Source organism: Lathamus discolor, chromosome Z, assembly GCF_037157495.1.
Source record: "Lathamus discolor isolate bLatDis1 chromosome Z, bLatDis1.hap1, whole genome shotgun sequence".
In the NCBI taxonomy this organism is placed as follows: Eukaryota; Metazoa; Chordata; class Aves; order Psittaciformes; family Psittacidae; genus Lathamus; species Lathamus discolor.
Genome location: NC_088909.1, coordinates 77,509,045 through 77,532,388, shown reverse-complemented (window position 1 = coordinate 77,532,388; position 23,344 = coordinate 77,509,045). Strand labels below are relative to the sequence as shown.

The following is a 23,344-nucleotide window of genomic DNA, read 5'->3' as shown; positions in this document are numbered from 1 at the left end:
TCATTGCTGTCTTGCTGCAAACAATAACTTAGAACTACTGACAGAAATGTTTAATTTTAAGCTACAATCAGTTTAAATAAAGAATTTTATCTAGATTAGTTCATTTTGACTGAAACTAGTTAGAGAACACTAAAATAAGCAATTACGCTACAAAATCAGAGCAGCTATGACAAGTAGGGCATGGTACGAATCACTAGCATTTTCTACTCAGCACTGCCATTTGGTAAACTAAAAATCAAAACCTGTCTGAAACCATCAGCTTTTTCTAGTAATATAAAGAACATCCTCTCTTATATTAAAATTGTAATCTTTTATTTCAATTCAAGAAACACATTGTTTAATGTCCTACAAAAAGATATTTTTTTTCCAGCATCAGACACTGAATTGCAACCGCTGAAATACATCTGCAGTGTAGAAATTAATTATGCTGAGATCACTCTTAGCAGTACAAAATCCAGTTACTTAAAGTATGTTAATTTACCAAAACTATATGTCATATAACAATTTGGCAATGATAAAGTGTTACATGCAGTAGTCCCTACTTTCAGTTTTACTTGCAGATATATGAAAATCCCAAAGCTGTTCTTCCCTGCTCTAAATGCCTAAACATGTAAGCACTACCAGGAAAGAAATACGGCAAATGAGCAATAGTCAAGACAATGAACTTTGAAATGATTCACTAAAACAACAGTAGAGTTTTAGAACAAACATCCTGGTCTTACCACGGACAGTGGTGATCCATTCTCCTCACACAATGTCCACAACGACTGCAATGGTGTGAACGCTTTGGTCTCATCATATTGCATTTGTTACATAATTCCCAATATTCTCGTTCTAGGTGAAAATGTAAAGACAGTTTAGAGAGCTTTAAACTCAGTAAAGTACACTCATGATAAATCTGTAAGCTGGCGATTCAAAAAGAAAAATAGAATCTCACTATCATCTGAGAAGGGTAAGCAGCATATGAAAAACTTTTCTCTCACTGTCACCTTAATTAAACTGGAAAATACTATTGCAAATTTGTGTCAGTCTTCCACAAAATTTTCTCTCGTCCTACATATTTCTAGGGAGTAATCATTACAGCATGAAAGCTGTCACTCAAACAAGGAAGACTGTAATTGTTTTCTTACACACTCATTGTAAAAAAAAAGTATCTGCTAGGCAAAACCATCATAAAATCTCCCTGCCATTCCAAACCCTCCTGAGGAAATACTGCTACTCAAATTTGTCAAAGCCAGCTAATTAAAATAAAACGCAGAATGAACATTTGAGGAGCATCTTCCACCTCAAAACTTTTTCATACATACACCACACAACATGCAGTTTTACACATAAGGGAAACACAGAACGGAGGATAGACTTGTATTTAAAATTATACACTATGTTTGGATGCCCAGTGTGAGATTCTGATCTCCAGAGATAATAAATAGCTGAAACTACCAGGAGCTACTGTTACTCAGCTTATTATTTATCTCAAAATGCACCACTCAAATTAGAGGAAGCCTTTGAAAATTACAATTCAAATTATATATTAGGAAGTTCATTTTCACAGGGGAAACAAATCACACCAACACTGTAACACTTCCATTCACAAAAGCATGTATTTTTTGTCTTTAAGGAAAATAGGTGCATGACTGAGAATCTTAAAATACTTTGACTGGTTGTTTCTACCTAAATAGAACTTTTTTAATGAAGAGAAATTTCCCAAATCCTGGGGGAGGTCAGAAAGGAATAAGCTTACTTTCTGCAGTAGGGCATTCTGAAATTTTACATAAAAAAAGCACTCTCCCAATATAAATTAAATAAAGTTAAATTTAGCACTTCTGAGCTACCTGCAGGCAGCTCTAATCCTATCTTTCTTGCAACAAAATAACATTTGGACAGTGGAAGTAAAGAAGCCAAACATCTGAGATCATTAAACTAATAATAATACCAGATGGAAACTGATTTACAATCTGTTTCCATAAAACCAGTGTCACAAAGATGTCACTCCCTAATAGGATAGCTACCAGCAAAGTTCAAAAACACCAACTAATTTTTAATACAATTTATACCATGTAAAAATGTATCTTCCTGTCAACCTAGAGAATACTAGGTAACTGAAGAAAGTATAAAATCCTTGATATAGCATACACCAAATCATCACATCAATGTCACAGTGAAGCCTAAGCATTCTATCTTCACAAGTATCTATAAAGCATCACTGCCATATGAAATGAATGGAGCATGAAAAGGCTGGAGGGCTGTTCATGAGGATCCCTGAAAAGGGGAAGAAACATTGTACAAAAGGAATTTGTTCTGGTCCTGGTGTCTTGCAGGTAAATGAACATTCAGTCATAAACATAATTGTCTGTAACTGTACTAAGCATCTTCATTCTCCACCTTGGGCTGCAGAACCCATTTTGCTCTTCCTGCAGCAAGAACCCAAGTCTGAGCCACCCTTCCTTTTACTGGATCAAAGGATCATTTACCAAAAGCAGAAAGAACATTGACATGAGATTTTCTGCAATTAGTACATTACATCTGAATCGCAGAGAGATACACCCCTTCCTACTATCTGCTGCCTAGTTTGGGCACCTTGTTAACATCAGTGCTGAGGGTAAACTGGTCATGTTTCCAAACACATTATCCTAGATTCTACTAGCATTAGGAAGAGAGAGTGAAATACAATGTGGCAAACCAAAAAAAAAAAAAAAGACTGAAATATTCACCCCTCCCTCCATTTCATGCATTTTAATAGACCTATTTATTAGACCTACTATTTAATAGACCTACTCCATTCAAAACTGCTACATAAAAGCTCTCTGCATTAGACAGGCACCTATATAGCATTCAACAGTTCCTAAAAATATTGGCTTTCTTTGTGGAGAATTATTAAGGTTTCAAATTTCCTTCTATTTCTGGAGCCTCAGATACCATTAAGGAACTGTGAAATAAATTCACAAGGAAAGAAGGGAAATATAACATGTTAAGTTGCTACCCCATAGCAACGCAATGTAATTAGCATCACATTTGTTCAGTTAACAGCCCACACAAACCTAAGTCACTGAAAAAAACTGTGTAGAAAATACATAGGTAAAATCCTGTACCTTCTACTACCACTTTGGATATCTTATAAATCTACTAGGAAAAAAGCTATGGAATTATAATGACTAACCATCTCCAAACATTTTTTATTACATATTATCAAGTTAGAAGTATATGTAATACGTTTGAAAGCCTAGAATGCAAAAAATATCTTCATGTGCAAAACTTTCCTAGCAGAAGTTCCTAAATAACTAAACTTCTGATCGAATACAAGTTTTGGAAAAGAAGTTTTCAAAACTTCTATACGAGCGAAAAGTCCTAGAAAAGTCTATAAAAATGTCCTAGGAATTTACAAGTTAATACCATTAACAACATAGGCTCCAGCAGAAACTGATCATAGTTTCATCAAATCTCACAAAATCAAATTGATTCCTAATTATTTTGAGGACATTAAAATAACTTTTATTCAATTATACAGAAACAACTTAATGTACCTGTAATTGGTATCTTTGGGTTTTCAGGTAGCTTTCCTGGGTCAGCAGCTGAGGCTCTCAGTAATGAAGCTATACAAAACAATGAGCAGAAATAATAACCTAAAAAAATAAGTAAGGCCTTGTTAGTCTTCTTCGGGTTTACAAAATACTCACTGCATACTGCATCAAAAATATAGATGCTCCAGCACTGAGTTAGAAATTACTCAGACTTCTCATTCAATTCCAGGCATATATTTGGTACTACGCAGTCTAAAATATTAAGTACTCCCCAGTCTTAAAAAGGGAAAGGAAAACATAGCAGTGAACACTGTTTTGACAGCACCAACAGAATGACATGACCTTACTACTATATTTAAGAAGTTCCTTCACTATTGCATTAGCAGAAAAAGCCTACACATGGAAAGGACATTCCCAATAGTCAATCTTCACTTTAAAGTTGGTTCCAGTTATAATCTAAGCCTTTCTCCAGAAAAACTCATTACCATAACTCATATTAGCTGATGCACCCAGGTCATTTGTCATTTTTATGACAAAACTACCAAAACTCTGTTTGCCAGTACTACCACCCCGAATTCTGACAAGCACCAAGAGTTGTTTACCTGAAATTAGGTCAACAAATTTTAGCTACAGGATCTGAAAACCATATTAACGCTTATCCCCAGTTTCCACACAAACGTGTTTTACCAGAACACCTTTAAAGTGAAAGAAAGTCTCAGCTTCTCAGAACACAAAATTGTAGGATGCACCTCAGTACATTTATCTTTTATGCTTCACCTCTTGTCTTTTCTTTTTCTCATCTTTCTCGTACATGTTAACCATACCCGAATATACTATTTTTACTAGTATAAAAAAGGGCTAAGTTAAATTGACTTACACAAAATTGCAAGAACTGAAATATGTCCCGCTTCATAGTGAGGAAAAAGGATGACTTTTGGAATAAAGATTGTGTTGTACAGCCAGACAAAGATAATCAGACCCATGCAGCACCAACCCTGAGGGTCAACCACAAAGTGAATTCGTCGTCCCATTGAATGCAAACAGGTAATAATCTGCCACGACCCAGGAATCAAAAATTGTCCTACAGAGATAAATTTAAAAAATCATTTTAAAAAAGAGTAAATTAGCTAGTATCATGCCACCTATAGGGTCCCACATACATTCAAATAAGGAAAAAAACCCAACCAATAAACAAAACAACAACCAAACCTGTCAGCTACTGATTTAAGGAATTAAATAAAAACTTACAGACATTTCACATGCACCGTTCAAGTATCAGGAAGAGAAATAGTTTATTATTTCATTAGTTGTATCTCACTAAAATGAAACATTTATCAAGATGCAAGTAAAACATGTACCTTGAAACTATCAAGTAATAGGCAAAGCAAGCAACTGACAGACAGATAGCAGCAGCAAAGGATATAAATATTAGAGAAATATTCCATCAAAATAAAAAGGTTGCAAAGCAAAAAAGAAACACAGGGAATGACTTACGTTATACAACGATTCATCCCACCTACCTATTGCAGTCTACCAACTATATTTCAAGATTATTTTTAAAAGCTTGCATGCTAAAATACTCACAAGCTTCCCTAGCAATCTGTTATGTTCCCCTGCTTAAAAAAACTCCTTCATGGCATTTATAGCAGACCAGTAGGGAAAGAAACCACTCTACCCTAATATCTTTCATGTAGATCAGTAACAGGTCTTGCAAAATAGTAAGTTTTCTCATTATTAATTACACTTAAAACATTGATGTTTCCATTCTGATATTTTAGTGCGCTAGGTTATTTTTTGCTTTAGACTGAAGTAACTCCACCAAGTCCTACAGTATGAACACTGGAGCTTCATAAACTGATCTTCATAATAATGCCGCACTAAATTGGAAGCACTATTCAGCAGAATCTTCAAGGGAAGAATTACTACTGTTGCTTTTTTTCTTCAGGCTGCTTTCATATATATGTCTTATTATTGCAACACACAAGCACCAAGCTATTCTCCTAACCCATTAGTTTCTCTTATTTCTGGGCTTCAGGATTCCTCCATTTGAGCTTCCTCTTCTTGCACTGAAATTTCATCTTATGTGTCTGTTTCCAGGGTTTTCTTACTTATTTCATGTTTCCTCACTTGCATTTTCAATTTCTCTGCTTAATATTATTGACAGGTTTCATTAATGTATTGCTTTCTTCTCTTCCTAGATGTCTAATCAAAATCAGACCCAAATAAGCCATCCGACATTTTTCCACACTTCTATGCACCATTTATCATAACCCTTTGCTTATTATCTTCTGGTGGAACAGTGTTTCCATTCAAGTATTGCAGAGTATTAAGTGCTTATTTTTATCCTAAAAATTCATCATATGTGCTAACACTTTTTTTATAAATCCATATTGCATACTGAATACAGCTACTATGCCCTTAAAACTGTCTATAAGTTCATGATAATCATAAAAACTGTTCAGGCCTACATCTACTGTTCTTTTTTAATTTTACTATATGTAGCATGCAAGTACCACAGTCTGTTGTATACACAGTATTAATACACTACAAAATTATGTACAGTCTCTAGGCATATAATTGATTTAGCATTATACTCCTGAATCCACCAGCTATTAGTGTGCCTCTGTTATAAGTTAGCTTTGGCAACCAGTAGGTTTAGAACTAAAAAAACATTTGATGTCCTTCTAAGCACGCACTAATGGAGGATCTGTCAAGCAGAGAAGCTGTGGGAGGAGGTGAGCAGACTGTGTAACATCAGGGATGCAGAAAAAGAGAGAGACCAGATTCTCTCCAAGACCCTGCAGCTACAGGAGCCCCTGCTGCACAGAGGAGGCGCAGGCAGAACTTTATCTTGTCAAGCTGGGCATGGAGATGCCAAGTCAGGTGAAGCCTGTGAGCTTGCAAGCTCTAGCACTAGGAAGACCATTCCTGCTCCCCTTGCAGCTCTGATCTACAGAGCAGGTTCCAAGCCCTGGCAGCAGGCAGAGAGCTCTGTCCAATGCAGCCTCTGAGCTGGCATCCTATGGCAGTGCGGCAGGATAGGGCAAAGGAACAGTGGTCGGAAACTCTCTGCTGCTGGGGCAGAGGCACCTCTGCCATCTCCACCAGCAAAGCTTGCTGCTTGCCTTGGGCTTGGCTCCTGGACACCATGGATAGGCTGTTACTGAGGTTAGTAGTAGTCTGGCCTTCAAACTATTATCCTCAGCTGCTCCTCCATATGGGTACCACAGATACAGCCAAGGAAGGCCAGGAGCGTATTGAAGCATAACTACAGTGCTCAGACGGTGTGGGCCAGTGCCTGGAAGCCAGGCGGTGCATATTTTGTCCTGCTTCTGAAGTGGAAGGACTGGAGGAGTCTATGAATCCCACCAGCACAAACAAGTCATTATGCAGCTGACATCACCAACAGGGACTCAGCCTTTACAACAATGGGACCTTCACTAAGTTCAAAGAACTGCCAGGTGATGAAGTCCACTGACCATGTGAGGCAAAAGCATCTTTGCCAAAAGGCTAGTCAACTTCCTAAGGGAAGGCTTAGACTAGAAATGATGGAAAGAGAGGTGTGACGTAAAATTGAGTGAGGAAGTGGTGGTCAGGGTTTGCAAGAAAAGATGCAGTGTGATGTGGACAATAGAGATCTTATAATCAACAAAACATATGTGAAGTGGAGCTACATCAAGCATGTGCACACACCTGATACAGGAACACCATTTGGGTATACTGGGACAGAGTTAGGAAAAACAAGGTGCACCTGGAGCTGAATCTGGTGAGGGATATGAAGGTCAAAAGTTTTGTACCAGTACATGAGCAGCATACAGAAGACTAGGGGAAACACAGGCCTGATGCTAAATGGGATGGATACTTGGCGAAACAATGCCAAAATGTCAAAGAGCCTTCTTCACCTTGTTCAACAGGTAAGACCTGCTTTCTGAAATTCCAGCCCCCTGAGACTAGTGAGAAAGTCTGCAGCTATAAAGACTCTAAATGAGGAAGAATCAGATTAAGAAATCTTTAAACAAATTGGAGTAACACTTCTGTGGGACCTGATGAGATGCCACTATGAGTGCTGAGAGAGCTGTCCCTGTCATTGTGAGTCCACTCTCAACTGTCTGAAAGCTTTAAGCTGATGGGTGAGGTTCTAGAGGACTGAGGAAAGCAACCATCAACCCTGTTTTCAAGGACAAAAAGGGAGGATCCAGGCAAATACAGGCCTGTTGGCCCCACCCTGATCTCTGGGAAGGTGGAGCAAATAATCCTGCAAACTATTTTCAAACACAGTAAGGACAACAAGGTAGTAGTCAGCATGAATTTATGAAGGGGAAATCATGCAGACTGACAGAAACACAGAGGCCAAAAAACTCAAAGGGAGCTAGAAATACTGCTGACTGCTCAGGAATCTGTCTGTTTTCCATCCCACCGGGGCAGCAGAGATCCCGTGATTCCATAGTCCTTCCTCAGAAGGTAAAATACCAACTCAACAAACAAAACAGAGATGCAAGTACTGAAATACTTGTTTACAAATGACCTACTAAGCATAATGTGTGAGCAATAAGGCAGTAAGAGAGATTCTGGAGAAAACTATGGGAATGTCTGTAATTGAAATATATACCAAATTTTTACAAGTCAAGGACTAACTTTTGCCTGCATGACATTATTTACTTTTATAATTAAAAAGAAAGAAAAGCAAAATAAAACCAAACACCACTACCACACCCAAATCCATACCTTTGATGGAAAGTTCCACAATTAAGTTGGAATTATGCAAAAAAAGGCCCCATTCTCAAGAAAGTGTTTTTTTTCACCATTGTCTTCTGTATCTTTTCTGAAAGAGATAGAAAAGAGTGATAAATAATCATCATCACTGTTTTCAGAGGCTGCGTGTAATAGATTACCTTCTATTGTGTTCTTCATACCTCATCTCACTGAGTAGAGCGACCTCTCAAGCCATTCACAGAAACACCCAGATGCTTTGCATCTCACATCGGAACTGACATGCTGATTCTAACTATAGTTCCTTGAATTTCAGTTCTAGGCCATTCATAATTTCAATATAGGTTTTAAAAGATGGGAGTGTTCATGAAAAAACTGCACTACTGCCAATGTGGTTTAGTTATTTTAAACTACGATGCAGTTGCTTCCTGCATGCATATTATATTGAAAAATTAAGTTTCATATTTTTCATTATACTTTTGTCAGCAATACTGCATAAGTAACATTATATACTTACTTCCTCCAGTAAAGTGAGCTTTTTCCCCCCCTCTCCCTCTTGGCTTATGTACCATAAATAAGTACATAAGGCAAAGAAGTGGTATAAAGAAAACCTACAACATGTACGTTCTGATGATTAGGTAGAAAGCAGCATATTCCAATTCAACACATGGACAAAGTGAATTTGTAGTCTTCTCTTTTTAAACATACTTTTTTTAAAAAATCTGTATTTACTCTTTTAAATACAACATCAAAAGAAAGGAAGACTAATCTCAAATAATTCTGTTCTTTAGGATGTGTCATTTCTGATAAAAATAACTACAATATGTAGAGAATAAAGTATATGAACAGGTTTACAACAAATCAGTTGAAAAGAAATAATTAAGTGATTTAGATCCATATACACTCAGCATTTATAGATGCAGTGCCTAAAGATTTTCCAATAAAATAATTTAGGATAAAATACACAACACTAATGTTGGAGGTTTTGTGGCTTTCTTCCCTCTTACCCTAATTTATAGCCATTTTTTCTAAATAAACATCTCAAAATATTTGAAAACAAACAGTAGCTGTGGCTGTGAAAAGTTCTGATTTTCCAAAATATGACAGAGTCTTTCCTACATGATCAAGAATTGTTCTTGCCTTTCCAAAAATTAATTTTACTATGCAATGACTGGACAGCATTTTTTCATAAACCTTTAATTTCTGTCCAAATCAACAGTGTCATAAACTCAATATTTGTTCACTATAGTCACCTCCAGTATCACTTCTGATGTGACATCCACTGAATAATGAGACCACAGAATGAGTCAGGCAGCAGAAACTCACTTCTGAGAAACAAGAAAGCATTGCACTAACCCAGAATCTTACCATGAAATAAAGTTTCTTTTAATTGGCTCATTTGATTGCAACTTTCAATAAAAAGTATGCAGTTTTGCACCAAGACTGTCCCAAAACATTCTTAGAAAATTCTGCTTCATATATAAACCAAATACAAGGGACTACTCAATTTCCCATCTTAAGAAGGATGACAGCTACCCATGGTGACATCCTGCTCCTTGCATTCTTATGGTTCCTGCTTTGATACATAACTGGAAAACAAGACCCTAGACATTCTGCCTCAGCTCAGCCCTAGACTTCAACTTCAGTAAGGAAAGTGAGACTTGTGACATCTGACTTCCACACCTTTTTTCCCAAATGCTTAAATAAGTCCAGGGCGACACAGAGCAATAATATTTAGTATTGTTCAACTTAAACATCGGTGTGTTATCAGTATTGTTCTCAGACTACAGCCAAAACACAGCACTGCACCAGCTCCTAGGTTGAAAAATAACTCTATCCCAGCCAAAACCAGGACAACTGCGAAACCTGTTTTAAGACTCCATACAGACTGAACAATACTATGCTCTATAAAATACATTTCTAGGGTGAGAAAAACACCACTTTCTGAAAAGGCTACATTCTAAGCAATTGAAGGGGAAAAGGGAACAGAGAGTAGAAACACAAGACAAACACTTGCTGTAATATTAGTGACGGCCAAGGCAAGGCCACAGCAATCAACAGCCTTCATCAATTTACAATCCACCTGTGGTTTTAGATCTGTGACTTTCTTTAAATCTTAACAATTACTGCCAGAATCTACTGATATAAAACTAACAATATACTTCACCAGAAACAAAACAAACAGGCAAACCCCAAACCCCAAACCTTAAACCAAACAACTAAATTACTTTCAAGTACATTTTAAAGAAATCACTTACATGATGTTATCAGGTGTCAGAATACAATTACCATTGTGCCTTCTGCAGCTCTTCCGTTTAACAAACTAGTATCTGAACAACCAGATAATACAAGCAGCAGCATTTCTGTGCCATGACTAAAGGCCACGTACCTAGCATTGCAGGTATCTATACAATAGATGGTTGTTAGTAGAGCCCTTGGCAATACAGTTGCTAGGTCGCTGTTGACAGGCTGCTGGAGCTTGGCAAAGACGTTCCCACCCAAGTTCTTTCTATAGATAGGCTCTTGCAAGGCGTAGCTGTAAACACCTACTGCATTCAACACGGATGCCACATGGGCTTGGCCTGCGATGTGGCTCAGTGTTAATGTACGTCCACTATATCCTCACTGATCACAATCCATGAACACTATCTTCACCCACTGCTGAGCAAACAGATACTTGTAGGCACGTCATCTATGTTACTTAAGCCTGACACTGTCTGGATCCTCAGTGGGAAGGACACGAAGATGTACAATCTTGTTTTACTAACTCCAGGAAATGGAAAATGGAAGTATGATACTTGGAGATGTCAGAGGGCATTGCGCTTCCTTATGCCGCGCTGCCGGAGCACTCACCCCTCCCACCGCCACCCCAAAGGCAGCACTCGCCCTCCTCGCCCTTTGGCAGAGCAGGCAGCACTGCGGGTCTTGCCGAAAGCGACAGCAGTATTTATTCATCTCACAGGAGCCCGGCTAGGGGCTTCCCTCTGCAGAAACCAGCACTCCGTCGGCTGCAGGGACCACAGGCGAAGCAGCCCCCAGGGCCGGCAGGGCAGCGCTAACACAGCGCGCCGCACGGCGCGCCCGCTGCAGCCCCCGCCGCGGGCGGAGCGGCCCCTCCTGCAGCGCAGCGCAGCGCAGCGCAGCGCAGCGGCGGGGCGCGCGGACCCGCGCGGCAGGCGGCGCCCCCGCCCCAGCGCGCGGCGCAGCCCCCCGCCCCCGCCAGCCCCTCCCCGCTCCCCCTGGGCGCGAGGCGGAACCAACCGTCGGGCGACGCCGGGCGGGCGAAGGGCGGGCGGTTCGCCGTCACGCGCCCCCCCCCCCCCCTGCCCCCCTCCCCATGGCAACGCACGCGCCCAACCGCCCCTGCCCGCCGCGCAGACGCCTTTCCGCTTCCGCGCGGGACACCCGCGCATGCGCCTACCGTCAGCGCGGCCGGGCGCTAAGTGGTCGGGGTCTCATGGCGGGGGTGGAGCCTGAGGGGAGGTGGGCCCGGTTCACCAGCCTGTGGGGCTGCGCGGGGGTGTGGGGGGTGATGCCGGGTGTCGCTGCTTATGGCTGTTGGTGCCCTGCGGGAGGCTGTGGAAAACCTGCTCTCCTGGTCCGCTTCTGGGTGTGCGGCCGTGTTCCGCCAGTGCAGGGCCGTTCCCGAGCGCAGCGGCCTGTCTAGGTGGTTGCTGTCTCCTTTACGGGTAGTGTCCTCTCGCAGTCCCTGGTGAAACTCAAGTGGTGCGGGCAGGGCCTCTGTCTCGGTCTGCGGGCTCCTGTTCGGAGAAGCTGGTTCCCAAACTATGGTACCAAGTAGTCTTTGTGGTATGAAATCGCATTAACTTAATAGCATGAAACCATATTACCTTTCTTAAGGCACATTCATATATATATATATTTATTTATAGCCATTGATATATATATATGACTGTAATCATGGTTAAATCAGCATAACTGAAAGGCCCAGTTCACTGCAAGAAGGAGAAAGACAGTTCCCACCCTAAGGGTATTTTTCTTTTTTTTCTCAGAATCTTAAAGCCATCCATGAAGAAGGGATACCCATGTGCCACTCATATAACTTCCAGCATCCCAGCCCTTCCAGCACTTGTGTGAAATCCTCCCATCATGCGGCATCATAGATAAGTAGCTATAGCAAGACCAGCTCCAGGCTTGGACTAGGTTCCCTAGGATTTAGGGACACCTAGATCAAGAAGGAAGCAGGTGGATGATGGCATTGTAGAATTACAGTTCTTTTTCAAAATAGAAGTGTGTGTGTGTGCAAGAATTCATGTTGTATCTGAATGCTTGAAAGGTATAAGAACCATGTGTAAAAAACTGCATGTGGTGTGCCCAGATTTGAATGGGACACCTCATGAGCATGGATAAAGAATTATTCTTGTAATTCTATACTTTTAGCATCTCTCCTCATTCAGCATAGGCCAGTTGTGAAACTTTCATGACACTTGTGTCCCCTGCTGTGCTGTGTCCTGTGCTCACAGAGGGCCCTTACCTGGCCACAGAAGCCAATCTGTTTTTGAAAGACAATTCTGACCCACAAGGGATTAGCAGTGGCTAAAAGCCACAGACAGCTTGTAGTGGACAGCATTTTCAGTGTTCCCAGCTGGGAATCATGCCTTGAGCACCCATTGCTGATGCACAAACATGATCTTTTGGCTACGTAAAGGTAACCCCATCTGCCTGAGTGGCATAGTTCCCACTGTAAATTATGGGCTCTTGCCCCAGAGCGTTTTTCCTACACAATGATGGATGAAATGGAGGAAGAGTAATATGATAACCACAGAAAACTCTGCTTTATTACTGATAACATTTTTCCTAAAATTTAATTCATAATATGATTTTTCTGAAAAGACAGTGCCCAGAAAGCCAGGTTAGTATTTAGGTGAATTTCAAGCTTTTGTGGACCTTGTCCTGATTTATTTTTCAGTGTCCAGAGTCTTCTGTTATACAGGGCAATTGTTAACATTTGAAGCTAAAGTTGCTCTGACCTGAAAATATATAGTCTTAGCCAGAACTGGAGATTGTCTAGAAGGAGAATGGAGCATGTTCAAGACAGAAGACAGCACTTCCTCCAGAACAACCTACATATGTCCCTAGGAATAGGTACCTCTGAAAATAACAGATATATTTATTAGACTATTAAAAAATACGGGGAAAAGAATTCTGGAAAGGTTGTTGTAATAAAAAAAAACTACCTCTGCTTCTCTTCCAGGACAAATTTCACATCTGAATTTATGGCTGTATGTAAAAGACACAGTAAAACGTGAAAGCTTTTCACTGATTTGAAGAATAAATGTAAATGATGACAGACAAGGAGTGGAAAGGAAATCAAGGACTTGAGAAATAAATAGGAAAGATAAAGAAAGAGGGATAGTATGGTTGATGAAGGTTTTTCGGTAGAATGAGTCAGTCAATAATGTAATCTTCTAATGATGTACCAGGTATTTGCATTTCTGTAGTGGTACACTGGTAATGGCCAGGCATTAGATCTGTTGTCAGGCAGATTGTGTTTTACTTTTCTCTACTCATAGATGTGCAGGGTAAATACAGGTTGCAGAATAAGGGCAGTAGTCTATTCTGGCTCAGTCATCTGCACAGCAGTTCACATTTGTTCGTATTTCTTTTGGGGAAGCAGAGCACAAGAAGAAAAGCAGGCAATCGTGCTGAACTTCCCAATTGAATTTGCAAAGGTTCAGACCACACAGATTACTTGACACTTTTGACAAGTATCAAATCCAGAGAGATAGATAAGGAGTCTTTGTGGTGAGCTCCATTCTGAATGAAAACAACATTACCTAGGGGAAATAGTAACTTTGCATAATATGGACTTTACTTAAAGTTCAGTACGGATGCCTTACACAAAGATTGTTAAAAGTCTGCAAAATTAGAAAATACCCACATTCTTCAGTGTTGAATATTGCACAATGCCATAGAATTCCTCTTGGAATTTCTAATGCCTGTGCTGTGTTGTTGTTGCTGTTTATAAATTACCACAGGAGCCACCAGCTGTCATCATATAAATTTTATTGGCACTCTGTAAATATTAAATCAGCATGGTAAAATGAAGCCATGTGCAGTAACAGCTGATGCTCGGTTATGGAGAGCACATGCAGGAGAGAGGTATGCACTGTGACTCCAGTGATTCTTAACTGCTTACAAACCCCTTGTTTTATGAGACTGTTTTCCAGGGTTCATTTTGAGCCCAATTGTGCCCCTTGTACAGAAAGGATACTGAGCACAGATATCTCCTGGGTTGAGAAATCAGCCTTTTCAACAGTGCTCATCTTCCTATGTCCTTCTAAATTGTACAGTTTGCTACTGCCACTTCTTTTCTTCATCACTATTGCATTGTTACTTCTTTGTAAACTTTGCTGATGGCCATAGGAGATAGAATGGGCGCAAAATCCTTCATGTCATGAAGATCCATGTCATAAAACATAAAGATGTCTGTGTTAATGACATGCTGTGCTGAAACAAAAGCTGTCCTGGCCCAGTTTTGTCAGTCATAAGGTCACGTACTGAGGGTGAGGCAATAGATGTGAAAGGAAAAGAAAATGTCTCTCGGGCTCCATTTTCTGCCTGATCTAATTGCCAGAAAAATCAAAGGCAAGGTATGTTTTATGAACTGTCTGCCTCAGTAGATATAAGGTGCTCTCTTCAGATAATGCCCAGTGGGTGTTACAGTAGATGTCCTAGTATTAGCTCTTCTAACACCTCACTCCTTCCAGGAGCTGCTGACTAAAATGCAGGCAGCACACTGCTTGAATGCTTCTGTATCTATTGCAGTACAAAGGGAGTTTAAACCAGCTTCAGCAGAGGGTTAAGGTGAGACACCGCCCTTTTCATAAAGACAGCTTAGGCACATGCTGATTCTGTCTGAACACCCTGACTGCAGGCTGCAACACCCAGCTGAGCTAAATGGCTGGTAAAGCAACATCCTAAACCAGCAGAAGTAAAATGCCTCAGAAAAGGCCTTAGAGAAACATAAAAGCTGTCCCTGACTTTTCCTATTATTACTCATTTTAGCTTTTGTTCCATTTTTAGTTTTTCAAGTTGAAGTTCATTTTATTGGTGCCATGGAGCACAAGGCACTGTAAACAGGATGATTTTTTTCTTCCGTGTGTACAATTAACATTTTTATCAATATTCTTGCAGCAGGCCAGCTACAGTCTTCTTATCCCCATTCTTTCTCATCTGAGCAGAGGGAGTGTGTGCAGCTGTCAGGGAGATATTTCAGGGGAGCTGAAGTTAATGGCTGCATACCAGATATTCAAGGAGTTTGGTTTAGCATCACAGCAAATACAAAATATTTATAATTCAGTATAAGTGTTTCATGTTTCCACTGGCAAGCTGCCTGGTGGAGGACCTGAGGTAGCCTCAACCCCACACCTCTTCACGTGCACCATCCTGCACAGCATGAGCTCCCAGACATGATGTGATTATGCAGCTGTACAGACTGGCAGGGAGCTTCTCTCTGAGTGGAGAATCTCGTCGTCTTGCCATTTCAGCAAGGAGTTAGTACATTTATGAGGAAGTACTGCAAGAGATTTCACCACCTGTCAGTAAAACATGTTAAAGCTTGTTAGCTGACAGCCATGGGGTTAGCTGTGAATATTTCATAAATGGTGAACAAACTACCAAGCACAGCATGAAGTACTGAGTGCAACTTCACAGTCTTTTCCCTGGAATACATAGTTGTACAGAATTTAGTGAGAGTTCTATGTAACTTTACTGTGTGATGTAATTACATTAGGCATTAAAGCCAACTGCATAAAAACCTTATTTAAGAGTATAAATTAAGATTTATTTTGCTTAAGCAGTTATCATAAACAGCACTTCAATTATTTAAAGATAAAGCCCACCCATTTGGAAAAGAGACAGTAAGTCAAATGAAATAGCAGAAGTGTACAAACTCTGCTTGGAACTGAGCTGAATTTTCAGAGACCTCTGCAACCATGGTCTTTCAGACAGAGTCTTTCTCTGTATGGTAGGTTTGTACAAGGAGTGCTCTAAAATGGAAGAGATCACATTAAGCATTCAGCCTCTGTGTGGACGCAACTGAAGTCATGCAGATTTGCTGCTTTAGTGGAATGACTACTGGAAGCATCCATATAGTGATGCAGATCACACCCCTCACCTTTCTGACCCACATCATTATACTAGTAGAGGCCATCATAGTTGTGCAGAGAGAGCAAAATCCTGTTAGCCCCTGGGCACAACATATTCCTAATAGGAAATTTTTTAAAGGATGAGAAATCTGATCCAATTAACACATTCTTGATTTTGCAGAATACTGTGCTAATTACATGCAACCAGTCATTGCTGGGTTAATTAAACATTCATAAAAAAACCTACAGCACTAATCTAATTAGCAGTTACTACAGCTGTCACTACCTCTTCTCACCTATTTTTAAGCTGTGCAAATTCACACTAAGAATCTGGTATTGCAAGCTCCTTACACGAATACGCTTCTTTAACTGCAGTAATACTTCAGCACGCAGAAGGCGCTTTAAAATTTAGGCTGAATACTGTGTAGTCCACAGTATAGCTTCAGTTGTGCTATCCTTATGTGCAAAAGTCACAGTTCAGTCAGTCATGTCAAAATTACAAGACTGGCAGATTTTTCTTTTTAATTGACTTGTCATCTTACAGGGAGTGTATGTAGGTCCTATGTTCAAGTGGTTCCCTGTAAGTATCAAACCTAAAACATATTTGCATTTCAGAAAAAAAGAAAATGCAGGCAAGCATTCTTATATATTCACACAGCTTTAAAACATCAGTGGTTAGAAGCCTCAGAAAATTTAGTTTTTTCAGATTAAAAAAAATAAAATTGGGAATAAAAGAGAAAAAAGTTGGGAACTTTGATGCTTTGTGTGCTTTATTCCTTAGGCACGATTAAAAATTAACACTTACAATGACTCACAAACTTTTAGTAAGGTGCTGAGATTTGGACCTCGTGGTAAGGCAGGAAGCTGTTTCTTTCCACTTCCATACAGCGTGCTTTAACAGAGCAGTAGTTGTTAAGGCTGAATGTGCAATTGGACATGCCCAGTGAGGAGGAATCTACTGAAAAAAGCATGAGTTTTAAAGAATTACTTTCTTCTCTGAAACTATACAGTTGCTAGCTGGTGCTACTTTGCCTATTAGAAAAGCTTTTCTTTCTTTGGTCATGACATGAGCCCATTCATGCTCAATGCAGCCTGACCTGTGAAGGTGGTTTTCTGAATCTGAGTGCTGACTCACTGCACTAGCACCCGAGGATATCGATCAGCATTATAAAGCTAGAATAAATATTAAGTTAAAATAAGTATTTCCTTTATTGCATTCAGTACAGGGATGATAAGGCCTTGACTGCTTGTTACGTGGAATTACATCATTTACGATGCCACAACATACAAACCACCATGCAAAATTTGCACATCAGTCCTTAGTGTAAAAGGATCAAGAGAAAGCTTTGTTCAGTTTTAGTATACAATTTTTATTATTTAAAACCAGGTTTATGTGTAATGTGGGATAATTATATACTAATCTTCAGTTCGCTGACTGCAACTGACCTGCAGAAGCAAACAACTATTGCAGCACTTCAGATCTAGTAGCAGCATATCATCCAGGTACAATTTTCAGTAAATATTAAACATGGGTCTTGCACTCCAAAGCCATGCTGAATGTATTTTTTGACAGGGTATCAAGACACTTCTGATCACAGAGCAGTTCATACACAAGGAGTCATTTAACCAAACCTTGACTTGGCCAGCTATTTCAAAACTGATTTCCAGCATCCAAAAAAAGAGCTGTGGATAGTTCAACAACAGGAGCTGAGATCTGAGAGTTTGGCAATAGCAGTGGAGCAGATTTCCAGAGAGCTGAACGAACTGGGTTAGAAATAGGCTGAAGTCTAGTTGCTGGAAGTTGATCACTGCCTGGTGTGCCAGGTTTGTGAGACAAATTCAGGGAGAAGCAGCTGGGGAGAGCAGGGAAGTTAGAAGTTCAGCTAAAAAAAGCCATGCAGAGCAAATGCAGGCACATAGAAGGAGAGTAAGTGGTTTCTATGGCAAAATAGCCTTTGCAACCACTATCCTAGTGTGTAATTTGTGAAGTATATTAGTTTTCACTGGGAACTGGACCCCAGCTACAAGCAGTCAGAATGACCTTAACTAGTCACAGCCTTCTATCTGCTTTATGCCCATTTATATTTTACATTCTTCAGGCACTATCTTGATTGAAATCTGACCTGTTTTTGCAAGGAAGAAACTAAAGCCTTATCTGTGTTGCCAGTAAAGCTATGTTGGCAGTCCCTGCAAGCAAACGGAATGTAAACCAGCTAATACATCCGGTTTTTGCACAGATAAATCTTGCTAGTTCTTCAGCTGTTGTTTACTGGCATCCTAGAAACAGTGATAAGAAGGGTGGAAAATTTTTTAAAGGTTTCCCTTGTTAAAGTAAGAACTGTACACATAAGCCTAGTAATCTCATGTCCATTTCTTTAACAGCTGCAAGGAAACATCTGTTACATGTTAGGTAAAGTCATTGTTGAAGCAGAGAAGCAGTTCAGGCAGTTTAATATTTTTGTGTATCAGTGTGATTAAAGCGTTAGTTTTGTTGTTGGGTTTGGGTTTTTTTTCTCCATTTACAAATTCTTATGATCAAGTTGTTAAGAGGTACTTTGCACAGATTAATAGTGCTGATGTACATTTGCATGCAAGTCTGACGGTTGAGATCCAGTTGCAGGGCCTTTAATCTTCTGAGTCTCACATTTACACTCTTCCACGATCATGACTTCTTTGACCACCGGAACAGAACCAGTGCAGTTGAGATCCAGGCGCTTCATGGAGAACTTGCTGGGCAGGCAATGAGAACAAAATGTATAAAGATGATCCTCTGAACCAGGAACATGGAGGGAACTACATTTTCCAAAGCACAGATTATTCTGCACGATCACCTTCTCACAGCTCTCATGAGTAACACCCTGAAACAGAAAGCAGTTTTAAGTTTCTGGTACGTGGACTTTGCTAGTAGGCATGAAGGCAACACTTTCCCCTCATATCACCTCCCCACACCCCCTAAATACTATGTTTTTTCTTCTTAGAACACTAAATTTATTTTTTTCTGTCAAGAAAGCAGCAAAACATACGAGCTTTTAAAAAGAAATTATAGCCCTCCTATGAGCAGTTCTTAGATTGAACAACAAAGTCAAAGTCAGCTTCAGTCAGAGCCTTTGTGAGCTTATGGAGGAAATTCAGTAGGGGTTAGTCATATTTCCTTTTAAATATTCCTTGAGTTCTACATTTCTGATGTGGTTAAGCAGTCTTACCCACATAGCAGGACTTAAAATATAATTTTGGCTCAATCAAAATATAATTTTGGCTCAATCAAAATATAATTTTGGCTCAATCTTCTTGTGTATGAACCACAAGCTAGACTCAGCTGTAATCATAAAGATTTGTCTTCAAATCTTGTGGAAGAGACAATGTTCTTCAGCAGTATTTGGGTTTTTTTTAAATGAAAATCTCGAAAGTGCGATGGAAGTTCTATAATCTCTTGGTCTGCAAGAGTAACAGTTCCTTGTATCAGGAGGGCCTATGTCAACTCTCAAGCCTTAAAAAGCTAGACTGAAGTGAGCCCTTTTATACTGGCATAACTGCAGCTGTCCTGGAGAAATCTTGCCATGTTACATGACACAAGTAAAATAGTACAGGTTTCCAGGCCACATCTATATTTAATAATTTACATTTATATTTTGTCAGCTGTATATTTTTGTCAGCTGAATTTATTGAGGGATGTGAAAAAACATAGTCCTTGATGGACTGTGAGTACAGAAACACTGAGAATATACATTGCCTTACAAGTAATGTAGCTCTTATATCTATACTATTTGCTTGTCTTTGTATTACAATATGACAGAATGGCTTCATCCGTGCATGAGACAATTACCAGTTCTCTAGCATCCTTAGCACAGAACTAGATGTATGCAACAGTCTTCCAATTAATACACCAGAAAGAAATCCTTGCTTAGGTCTAGGCAAACAGCTTCTTCTGTAAATACTTGCCCTGGAACTCTGTATATTTGCATATGTGTATCTGAATATACATATTTTTATATAGGTAATTGATGTATAAAAGCTGTTTAGATGTATATTCATTGAATAGATAATTACTAACCACTGCCCTGCTTGCTCAGACTGGGTCAGAACATCTTTGCATAAGAACAAATAACTCTGAAAATTTAATGTGTGGCTTTTCAGTACTGCAATTTAGCAATTTGCCTCATCATACTAAAGCTTTTCCAGACTTTTTCAGAAGTGTTTTTCAGGCACTTACTGTGTGTGAATGTTCTAAAGCAGCCCCATGACTTAGCAAATGAAATAACCCACGAATCTTTAGTTTCTGATTATAACGGGCAGGGGAAAGGACAAGTTTATTGATCTTGGACACCTGATCTTACCTGGGAAAAAGGCAGGGTTCTGCAGTTTTGTTGGTGCATTTCGTTGGTCTTGATTGGCAGGACAACCTCTTCAGATGCTGAATTTTTCTTTAACATGAAGTGATCCCAGAATTTCTTGGCATCTCTTCTATAGGAAGGTTCAACCTCCCTCTTGCTGGTAAAAGGGGATGGAGAGAAGTTTTCCAGAGAAGAGATCTCTCTGGGTGCTGCCCAGGTTCTCAGGCCTTGTTCTACATGGAGTTTTGTATGAGGAAGGATGAATCTGGACATTTTTTTCTCCTTTTGTTTCTCAGTTTTAAATGCCGTCTGTGGAATTGCTACAAAAAAGCTTGGTTCTCCCGGGGTTTCCTCAACACTTACTGGGTTTTCTCCTGCCAGCTCACGAAAATTCTGACTTTCAAGCAGTTTTTTGTCCAGATAGAGGAGGTGCTGAAATGTCCTTCTGCTTTTCTTTTGTGGTGAATCTCCATCTGGCTCTGTGGCTCCAAGACATGAGAGCACTAACAGCTGAAAGAGAAGCAGTGACATGACCCTGTAAAGTGCAAGCCTGTATGTAGACCTGCTGCTATTAGAGTGTGCTAGCTTTATACAAGAGCCTGGTGTCAATTTATGGATGCTGTCTGTGTGCAGAGGAGGGGAGGGCTCAGGGGAGACCTGGTGTGGCTAATTGCATTCATTTACTGTAGATTACAATTATGATAGGGGAGTTTGTGCTAATGAAACTCTGCTTTCAATCTGGATTATGTGTATTAGAAGTTCCTGTCTAAAATCTCGTAACCCAGGATGGCATGAGGGACAGAAGGAGTCAACAGGAGGAAATGTTTGGATAAGCTGTCTAGTTTAGGCCTAGGAATTAAGGAAACATTTGAGGTTGTGTATTAGCATGTTCAGTGTAGTCTTCATTGTTTATTTTGACTTTCCATTCCACAAAGCCAGAGACTGTCAAAATTGGGAATGTTATTTCATCACAACAGGAAAAGGCAAGCTGATTAAACTTTGTTAAAACATAAAGCTGGATCTGGAGACGTCAAATCAGACTGCATTTTCAAAAGCTGAGTCTAATTCACCTCTGACCCGAGGCCTGCAGCATCACTACTGCAAACTGGCAGACTGGTACTCACACACCCACAGAAATCTGGCCCTTGCTTCACTTCCTTCACAGCAGCTGCTGGATTGCAGGCATAACAGTAACCCAGAATAAAAGGTCCTGGAGCAAATAAACGCTGCGCCCCACATTCTCAAAGATTAGTTAACACTGCTACATCTCTTTCGGGTGCCAAAGCCACTACAGGCATCCTATAAAGTTGGTAAACTGGGGATTTCAGCAAAAATTCTTAAAACTGGCATATTTTGTGATTCTAGACATCAGTGACTCATCAGAAGTGTTTGAAGACTGCCAGACACCAAACTGGAGGTGTGTTTCGCAAAATTACAATGCAATATATAAGGAAAAAAGAGAAATCTGACAGAACATACAGAGGAAAGTGTTGGGAGGAGGAAAAGATATTTTTGGTCAACATTGCAAGTATTGATCCTCACATAAAAATACTAAAAGGAAATTCTGCTTCAGATAATTTGTTATATAGGTACTCTAATCTCTACAGACTCCTGTTTCTTTCAGAAAGAATCTATCAATAGACTCTAAACTTTGTAGCTAATTTCTTCATTATTCTTGACAATTTAGGTGGTCTGTATTGTGTGTATGGGGTTATTTGACTTTCATTTCCAGCAAATTAGTTTATTGCACAATAATTAAAGTAGACTAATTTCGTAGCAACATGCTTGTGGAGCACTTAGAACATTAGCAAAAAGTTGGAGGAGCTCTAAAGCTTTTCCATACTTCATAATTCACTTGAGTTAAAATTTGCTGTAATCCTGACGTCCACCCTGGGACAGGAGTGCATGGAGCTCCAGCAAGAATGGGATTCCCACACCAATCTTAGAGTGTATTTGCTCCTTGACCTCAGTGGGATGATCTTATTAAGGGAAATGCAGCCATGAAGCACAAGCTTTATTACTCCTGTCATTTCAGCTGAAGGCAGTTTAATTCTGCCACTGGTCTGGTGCCTTCCTAAAGACTCAAGTGTGCCTGGGAGGGCAGATTCTGTCACAGCTATCAGGAGTGAAATCATGAAAAATACTGGCATCTGCAACCAAGATCGGGCCTTGCATCATATTTACACAAGCATGTACAGTACTGAGGTGCAGCCAACACTGCGCCAACAGGGTTAATTTGATAATTAATTAGCTTGGTAGGTAATTAAGTAGTCTAGAAGTGCCATTTAAATCCCCATTTTATATTTATTGGGCAACAAGTTAAACTGAAGTAATTGACCTTTGGAACGAAAATTTCTTGTACCTGGTGCATGTTGGTAGTAGTTATGCAAAATTATTCAGCAAGAACACTTTGAGTTTTACTCCTTTTTTTCCTCTTTGTTTTAGTTGATAAGAGAGTTATAAGACTCGGCTGATACTCAGACCTATGAATTATATTGTATCATATTGTATTATATTGTATTATGTAGGTGCAGACGGGCCTGACATTTGACAGTGCCTTTGAAACACAAGATTTGACTGTTTGAAGCAACATATTTTTGCAGCTTACCTAAAAATGTCTCTGTCAGTACACAGATAAAAATTAAGTAAATAATAGTACTGGAATGATTGGGCT

General features: G+C 39.8%; 2 protein-coding genes across 8 annotated transcripts in view; both read right to left on the bottom strand.

Annotated features, from left to right (window-relative positions):
* The window catches only part of ZDHHC21 (zinc finger DHHC-type palmitoyltransferase 21), a 34,920-nt gene extending 23,250 nt beyond the window's left edge, over nucleotides 1–11,670 (bottom strand). For 3 of the 7 annotated variants that reach the window (XM_065663313.1, XM_065663319.1, XM_065663320.1), the window contains exons 1-5: nucleotides 11,490–11,557; nucleotides 8,244–8,340; nucleotides 4,396–4,599; nucleotides 3,522–3,620; nucleotides 723–834 (exon numbers count right to left, since the gene is read on the bottom strand). In XM_065663313.1, coding sequence (XP_065519385.1) covers nucleotides 723–834; nucleotides 3,522–3,620; nucleotides 4,396–4,549 — 365 coding nt within the window. In that variant the 5' untranslated portion in view covers nucleotides 4,550–4,599; nucleotides 8,244–8,340; nucleotides 11,490–11,557. Of the gene's footprint in view, nucleotides 1–722; nucleotides 835–3,521; nucleotides 3,621–4,395; nucleotides 4,600–8,243; nucleotides 8,341–10,486; nucleotides 10,596–10,617; nucleotides 10,989–11,081; nucleotides 11,296–11,489; nucleotides 11,558–11,649 lie in introns of those variants that run through there. The other 4 variants (XM_065663318.1, XM_065663317.1, XM_065663315.1 and 1 more) reach the window with 4 other exon arrangements.
* A 7,233-nt stretch (nucleotides 11,671–18,903) lies between these two features.
* On the bottom strand, nucleotides 18,904–21,201 carry CER1 (cerberus 1, DAN family BMP antagonist). Its single transcript, XM_065663868.1, has 2 exons — nucleotides 20,674–21,201; nucleotides 18,904–19,197 (listed from the first exon to the last, which is right to left on the bottom strand). Exons 1-2 carry the CDS (start codon nucleotides 21,199–21,201, stop codon nucleotides 18,904–18,906), a joined length of 822 nt encoding a protein of 273 aa, XP_065519940.1.
* Nucleotides 21,202–23,344: the final 2,143 nt, after the last annotated feature.